Raw genomic sequence first — 8607 nt, 5'->3', positions numbered from 1 at the left:
TTTAGAAATTATCAACATGCTACCAGCTCAATTGTTTTGCAAACTGATGTGGGAACCTCTGTGTCCACTTAACATACAAAAATCGTACACTTTGAACTTTTTCTATTTTTTGGTGAAGAAAAGAAAACAAGAAGAAATACCCGATTTTTAAACCCATTTCAGACTGAAGGGGCTTTTGAGGCCCAACTTTGATCTGAGATAGCGGCTAAACGGCTTGCGCTAGAAGTATCAAATTTGGAGACCTTTCCTAAAATGTCTACTGAAAAAAAGTTCATATTAGTTGAATACTAGTAAGTTGATGTTTTTTTGTGTTGCCATGGCAACGGGTTTCTAGCAGGCAGTTTTTTTGAAAATAGAAGTAATTTTGGTTTAAACATAAAAATTTTCTGAGTTTTATATTAAATTACACTTCTTTTCCAACATTAATAACATCTTACATAATTAAATATAAATTAAATCATTTAACATGCATAGAATATGCTAATTTGATGACGTCATTGGTCAAAATCCAATATGGCGGACTATATTATTAGCTCTGACGTCATATGATGTCAGAATTACACCTAAGTTATTAAAATTTAATTCTATTATTACACCATTCTCTGAAAACTTGGTAGACATACGATGAGTGCATAAAAACATATAAAAACGGAAATAAGGTAATGTATAAGAACGCCAGTGTGTCCAATATGATCGAAAGCCGGCTAGGGTCCGCGCGGACCCCAACAGAAAATCAGATATAATTTTTTTCATAAATGGTAGAAACGGAGTTTTCTGCACTGTATTGAAAGACAACTTTGTGGGTGACAATTACCTAAAATTTCAGAAAAAAATCTTTAGAAACAAAAAAGATATTACAGAATATATAGTGCTGGGGTCCGCGCGGACCCCAGGTGTACTGTTTAGGGTTAAAGGAAGATTCATTGGACAAAACATTAGAATCATAAATGACATAATCTTTTATGCTAAGCATGAGAAAAAGACTGGAGCTTTATTATTCTTAGACTTTGAAAAAGCCTATGATTCTATAAACAGGGATTTCATGTACAAAACCCTCCACAAATTCAACTTTGGCCCAGCATTTATAGAATGGATAAAAGTACTATATACGGATACATGCTGCAATATATTGAATAATGGCTGGATCTCAGAGTCCATAGAATTAAATAGAGGTATAAGACAGGGTTGTCCATTATCATGTTTGCTTTTTATATTAGTAACAGAGATTATGGCCAATAAGATATGGACATCTAAAGACATAAAGGGGATTTTAGTTCCACATAATGAGGGTAGTGAGGAATTAAAAATAAGTCAGGTAGCTGATGACACAACATTATTTTTAGCTGATGAACTTTCAATACTAAATGCAGTAGAGGTTATAACTAATTTCAGTAAGGTAGCTGGAACTAAACTTAATAAAACTAAAACCCAGGCTATGTGGATAGGTGTGTGGGAGAGAAATGATAAAAGAATTTTAGATTTAGATTGGACTAAAGAACCAATTAAAGCACTTGGGGTGTACTTTGGCCACAACCCGAGTGTATGTGAACTCTTAAACTGGGAAAAGAAAATAGAGAAGTTAAAGAACACCCTTAATCTGTGGAAAAACTAACCCTGTATGGTAAAGTAATAATCATTAAACAACTTGCACTGTCCCAACTAATTTATAACTTCATTAATATTGATACCCCAGAATGGGCAATAAAGGAGGTTGAAAGGATATTATATAACTATTTTTGGAAAGGTAAACAAGATAAAATCTCCAGAAGCAGTATAATTGGTGATTACAGTGAAGGTGGAATAAAAATGGTTAATGTTAGATGTCAGATTCAAGGTCTACAGGCCTCATGGGTCAGGAGATTCTGTAATGGACCTATGTCACCCTGGAAACTGATACCTAACTTTTACCTTAAAGATTATGGGGAAGATAATTTGATCTTTAAAATGAACTTTAAAATAAAGACCACTATCCGGTTACATCAATACTACCCAACTTCTATAAATCTGTTATCCTTGCTTGGCACCAAGCAAGAGATGGTTTTAAAAAGCAACCACAAACAGTAGAGGAAATTCTTAATGAAGTAATTTGGGGAAATCATAATATCATCTTAAAGAATAAAACTTTGTTCTATAAAAACTGGGTAAATGCAGGCCTAATACAGATAAAACATATTTTTCATGGTGGTAAATTCATATCAGCAAGGACTCTAATGGAGATATTAGATGACACTAAAAACTTCTTGGCTGAACAAAATAACCTTCTAAATGCAATACCAAAAGTATGGAAAACAAAATTAGCTCGGTATTTAAATCAACTAGATACAGCTGAATTTGAAACTCAATCAACACAGATTGGACTGCTTCATCACAAATCTGTACCCATAGAGAAAGCCTCATCGAAAACTATTTATTGTCACTTAAGTAAACAAATATTCAGAGAAAGAAAGAGCATTGATAACTGGGGGAGGTGCTAAATGTCTCTATTCTAAATAAAAATTCTGATATGGAAAAATTTAACTGTAGATATTAATGAAAATAAGCTTAGGGAATTCAACTTTAAACTTTTGCACCAAATTTTGCCATGTAAATCCAAACTGAACAAATGGAAGATTAAAGACCAGACAGGCGAAGTATACAGCCCTACTTGTAGAATATGTAATGTAGAGGAGACATATATGCACATGTTTATAGAATGTAAAAGGCTTGAGACTTTTTGGCAGAAAATAGACAGTGTACTATTTCAGAGGGGGATTAAGATAAAAGTTGTTAAGTCAATGGTTTTTCTGGGAATTTAATAATGGGTCAAAAGTTAATTACCTTGTAAACAAAATTGTGACCTTAGCAGAATTTGCAATTTTTAAATCATGGGTAAGATATAAAGATAATGAGTTGGAATTAATGAGAGATGACATCTTCAACATTTTCCTTTGGGACCTGCATGTATGGAATTTAATCGATGCAAAGTAAAACTGTAAAAATGATTATGTTTATTCTGAGTGTTTGTCAACCTGGTTCTGTTAGAAAACACCTTGATGTTTGCATGTGTACCCTATGTTTTCGTGTCTTTGCATAACAATTGTGGTATGTGATTCATAAAAGAAATAGATGTTTTCCCTCGGTAATAATAACTAATAATGGCAGTTATGGCCTATATAACAGTGCCAATAGTAATAATCAAAATGGTAAGGTTTCCAATACGAATCCAATGGAGAGAAACACAGTTAAAAACGTTCAAGTCTTCCCCAAATCATGTGGTGTTTAAAGCATCACCCATATAGACCTTAGGCCATACATGAGAGGAGTATTACTTGTACAATATGAACTTAAAGCAAATGCATGTACAGATGTACCTCACTTTACAAGTTTTGAACATAGACGATAAGGATTTGTCTTCATAGTGTAAAGTTTTTAGGAATTTATCTCTGTATTTGTACAATGCTTGTCCTATGTGTCACACTGTATGTATTTTTGTTCCTTTTGTCAATAAAGTAAAAAAAAAACACCACCTGATCGCTGTAATTAAAAAATCAAGCAAAATTAGGCGATATATATACTATCAAGGAGGCCAGGTTACAATAGATGATGCTGTTTTTGGGAAGGTTTCGTTTGTCCAACTTTGGTTCCGAGCGTCTCTTCTGTTTACTCTAAATAGATACACCACAGAATAGTAATGAGACCTTAAAAGTTTTAAGGGATTTCAAATATATTGTTACTAAGGAATACAAAATACTTAGGTTTATAATGTGTGATGTCTTCGGCTAATAAAATGTTGCCAAGCTTACAGTGCGAGAAAAAAAAGGACGAATTCTGAAATTAAGTAATGTGCTGTAGGCGTGCGTGTGACCCGTCCGGCATTTGTGTCCGAGACCAGGCTAGGCAAGAAATCCTTGCGAACTTCTAAATAACAGAGAATTTGCCCTAAAAGTCTGCAATGACCTGCAATAGAACGACATAATATTGAGGAATTCGCTATTTCAAAATCTTGTTTGGGAGATGTATGGAGCGGATGAAATTATTGTTTTAGTACAGGACCGGTATTTGCTAAACCTGGCCGGGTTTCCAGCATTTGTGTGCGAGGCTAGGCTAGGCAAGAAATCCTTGCGAACTTCTAAGTAACAGAGAATTTGCCCTAAAAGTCTGCGATAACCTGCAATAGAGCGACATAATGTTGAGGAATTCGCTATTTCAAAATCTTGTTTGGGAGATGTATGGAGCGGATGGTTTTAGTACAGTACAGTACAGGTCAGGTATTTGCAGACAGCACCTGGGCAAGCGCGCGGGGCCGTCTAGATCCATTTACCGTGCCGTCACGGGAGGTCATACCGTCGCCCAAGCAGGCGCGTGGGGCTTTGTCGATACCTTTCCCGCGGTACAGTACAAGAGGTCTCGCCGTAGGCACGCCCAGGTTGGCCCGTGGGGCCGTCTAAATCCATTTACCGTGCGGTCACGGGAGGTCATGCCGTCGGCACGCCCAAGCAGGCACGCGGCGCCATGTCGATACCTTTCCCGTGCAGTTACAAGAGGTCTCACTGTCGGCAGGCCCAAGCTAGCGCGTGGGGCCGTGTAGATCCCTTTACCGTACAGTCACGAGAGGTCATGCCGGTCGGACTGGAGCATAGGGACCGTGTCGGGCTGTTCACCGTGCAGTCAAAAGGGGCCCCATATTTGACCCATACGACACCCAATTTACGTACATGTAGCTCAATATAAGCTCAAATATTCATTTTTAAGCTAACGTTACGCACACTTAAATGCATCTTATCTAAAACAATTTAAGGTATACTGCTAAAGTCATACTTATCTAGGTCTTCATGTTTAAAACGTAGTCAAGTACACATGTGCAGTACACTGCTGCAAATCAGTGCTTTATCTTTACTGCAACATTAAGCGACCTTAAAGATCAAGTAAGGATAAGTTTATGTTTAAGTAGACTTTACGTTGTTCCTTCAGAGAGTGTAAAGATTGCCTGCCGATTGTGGCATTTACGATGGCTTAAGTGTGACTTAAATAATGCTTAATTATTTTGAAATATGTAAGCCTTATTTACGAACACCATTAAGCATGCTTAAATATCATTTTTCGTGCAGTGAAAAGAGCGGATGTTACGTCACTACAGATCAAATGTTTACTAATAGGAAAATAGCCCCTCCCGTTATTTAATGGATCAAACATGTCTTTTGTTGTTTTTCGTTGAAATACAGGATGTCTGGTCTGTAAAGGTTCGTATGTACACGTAGGTGAGGACCATATACAGATCACAGCTTGGCTGCATGAGGGTACCAGTGTTACACCCGACTGGCATTGACATTAACAAAATATTAACAAATAGACTTTCTCTCTGTATATGTACGCAAATGAAGTAATGTGTTGAAAATTCGTAATATGTGTTTCACATTGTTAGTCCCGATTTGGCCTCTTCTTGATTGAGTCCATCCCGTTCAGTTTAACACTTTGATCAGTTACTCCTGATCTTGGCTATCATGAGTAATCTTTTTTTTTTAAATTCACGGGTCAGGTTTGATTAATAACCCTCAAACACCCGAACGGGGTCCATTTGGACCCCAGACGTATATTTTATGTGCGATTTGAATGTTTTTAATTCTAAAAAAATTCCTCCCGTGGCTTTGTCAGTAAACCTCTTCTACAAGTTCTCCTAAATTTTTTTGACATCGGCACAAATTTGTAAAAATAACAATGGAAGTCTGATGTAAGACCGTCTGGAGTCCAAACGGACCCCAGACATGTATTTGCACTTTCCTACACACGGGATTGTTCGGATGTCCTCAATATGTCTTCAAGGAAGCATTATTGCTTTGATATTATGCATTTTGCCAAGTTACCTCCACCTTAGGAATTACTTCATCAGGTTTTCAGAGGTTTGACAATTTTACAATCATATGAGGTCAAAGGTCAACCCCATGTTCATGCCTGCAGGCCTCAACCTATTTTTGCATAATTATGATAATGATCGGGAATTTCTTAACACTTAATCATGCCAAAATAAACATCTTAATATGTTTAACCAATATATGTGCAAAGGTCACGGAAAGAATACAAAGAGGAATATAGAATTGAAAGAAACCAAATGGGGTCCATTTGGACCCCGTTCGGGCATTAACGTCACAACTTGAAATAGCTCGGGTGTTTGAGGGTTAAATCGTAAACAAACTTAGATCACTCCCTCGGAGTTCCACTCTTTAATGTTATATAAATAGCCGCCTCTAAATTAGATAGAGCTTATCTTTATCTATCATCACAAAATAGAACAGATGTAACTGTAGACTGAAATGAACCTAGTTTTAGGTGCTTCGTCCTTTCCTGGACGATCGTTTTTGTGCATCACCTGTTGTGACAAAAATCTCTTAATAAGATGCCAAGCTTGCGTGCTGAGCTTTGTTCTCCTCTTTATTCTAAAACTGTTACGCGTTTCCTGACTCGGTCGTGTTCATTTTCACAACAAAAGAGCGGATGTTACGTCACTACGGATCAAGTGTTTACTAATAGGAAAATAGCCCCTCCCGTTATTTAATGGATCAAACATGTCTTTTGTTGTTTTTCGTTGAAATACAGGATGTCTGGTCTGTAAAGGCTCGTATGTACACGTAGGTGAGGACCATATACATATCACAGCTTGGCTGCATGAGGGTACCAGTGTTACACCCGACTGGCTTTGACATTAACAAAATATTAGCAAATAGACCTTCTCTTTGTATATGTACGCAAATAGGAAGTAGCCCCTCCCGTTGTTTCATGGATCAAACATGTCTTTTGTTGTTTTTCGTTGAAATACAGGATGTCTGGTCTGTGAAGGTATATATAATGTGCTTAATCCCCACAAACCATAGTGTTTCTCCACCCATTTTCTTACTACCACGGCAAAAGGGTGTAATTGCGCATTCTTTGGGAACATGGCCACCATCGTCGGCTGGATAAGTGAGTCCGTCCGGGAGATTTTGACGATCTCTGGGCTGAATCTGCAGTCTTTTCTTGTCTTCTGTACGGTCTTCATTCTGGCGTGTTTCCTCTTGAAGCGCCGCAGAAACCTACCCCCCTACCCCGCAGGACGCGTGCCTGTTCTCGGGCACCTCCTCGCCTTGGGCCGAGCGCCTCACCTCAAGCTGACGGCGTGGGGGCGGCAGTACGGGGACGTCTTCACCGTCAGGATGGGGATGGAAGATGTGGTGGTTCTGAACGGCTACACCGCCGTCAAGGACGCGCTCGTGGACAGGTCCGAGCTGTTCGCCTCCAGGCCGCCAATGTACCTGCTTGATGCGATGGTTGATTTTGGAAAAGGTAAACCTGTAATTCACTGTGTGCTTTTCTTCACATAAGTCGAATGATAAAACTTTAAAAGTAATCTACATGTAAGTCTAAGGCCATGTAGATTTGATTATATGGATGCATCGATGACATCCTCCGGGATCCCCAAAATTGATGCGCGCATGCGAATAAAAAAGTTTTGCAAAAAAAAAAGTTGTTTTCATTATGAAATCTACGTGGTCATGAGGGTTGAACAAATGGGACAGAATATGGTTTGGCGAATAATCTAGTCTTCAAGTTCATTTCTTTACAATTTCGTCTTTTTTCGTTTGATTTTGGCATTCTACGACATTGGTATGTTTTTTTTTTGTAACTTACGGTATATTTTTGCTCATTCTGCAACTGTTTTGTACGATTTACAGAATGGTTGAAAACTTTTTTTTGAAACGGCCGAAAATTCATGCGCGCGCGGATGTAATCCATATAATCAAATCAAAATGGCCTAACTATAAAATAAATGAAAAGAAACTATAAAAACTTACAACAGAAACCTAGGGCATTCTTATAACGGTCGTGAATATACTTCTTATATTCTTCTGTCAATCTTGTGACAGAAAGGGTCAATGTTGTCTGGTGTCCTGTGAGCAGCATCATTGAAGATGTGATATGTATGGTAGTGAATTACATGTTAAAGATATGTTATTTGTTCCTGTAGACATAATTACTGCGCGCTGGGGACCTGAGTTCAGACAGAGAAAGAAGTTTGCCACCGCCGTCATGAGAAAACTGGGCATGAAGATCGGAACTGGCAGCATTGAGGAGAAAATCCGAGAGGAGGCGAGCTGTCTCCGCAACAGGGTAAGACAAATCTGAGGATGAACCATGTAAAATCCTGAACTTTTCCGCTCTAATATTTGTGCGATAGTACTGGGCCGTTCCCATGGGCAGTATGTTGATGGGCTTTATCCTCAATCATATTATACATTTATATTTTTTTCTCTTCCGGCCTATTTCGTGTACTGTGTACTGAGTCAATGATGATACCTGTACAGTAATGAGGAATCATTTATTCTAACATGTGATATGAAAAGTCAGAATAGAACTGACTACCCTGGGAGCCATCCTCGTTGGCCGTCGGGGAGAGTTAGTAAACGCCACGGGCCCTGGTTAGCCCGTCCCCGGCACACGCCCTCCCCGCCCTACGCTGGGCACCACATGCGGAAACCCTCTAGGCCGCGCGCTAAAACCCTATGCGGATACATACCTTCGTGAGACCGCGCTGAGCGGGCAGGGGGGTTGGCCTATTCTCAACGCTGTAGCGTGTGCAATTATCAACCAAATTCTATG

At 38.7% G+C, this 8607-nt stretch overlaps 1 protein-coding gene across 1 annotated transcript; it reads left to right on the top strand.

The window, feature by feature from the left end:
• The first annotated feature begins 6582 nt into the window (after positions 1–6582).
• On the top strand, positions 6583–8133 carry LOC109486530 (vitamin D(3) 25-hydroxylase-like). The gene is made up of 2 exons (XM_019790368.1): positions 6583–7293; positions 7976–8133. Exons 1-2 carry the CDS (start codon positions 6909–6911, stop codon positions 8131–8133), a joined length of 543 nt encoding a protein of 180 aa, XP_019645927.1. The 5' UTR covers positions 6583–6908.
• The last annotated feature ends 474 nt before the right edge of the window (positions 8134–8607 follow it).

The sequence above is a fragment of the Branchiostoma belcheri genome, unplaced genomic scaffold (assembly GCF_001625305.1).
Source record: "Branchiostoma belcheri isolate BF01 breed outbred unplaced genomic scaffold, Haploidv18h27 scaffold803, whole genome shotgun sequence".
Taxonomy (NCBI): domain Eukaryota; kingdom Metazoa; phylum Chordata; class Leptocardii; order Amphioxiformes; family Branchiostomatidae; genus Branchiostoma; species Branchiostoma belcheri.
The sequence above is the reverse complement of the archived record's forward strand: the minus strand, read 5'-3'. Positions and strand labels throughout refer to the sequence as shown.

Bases quoted from the DNA above. Each gene is read 5' to 3' on its own strand.
- LOC109486530 (XM_019790368.1), top strand. From the start codon at position 6,909: ATGGCCACCATCGTCGGCTGGATAAGTGAGTCCGTCCGGGAGATTTTG. The intron at 7,294-7,975 runs GTAAACCTGTAA...TTGTTCCTGTAG, and splicing joins GATGGTTGATTTTGGAAAAG to ACATAATTACTGCGCGCTGG.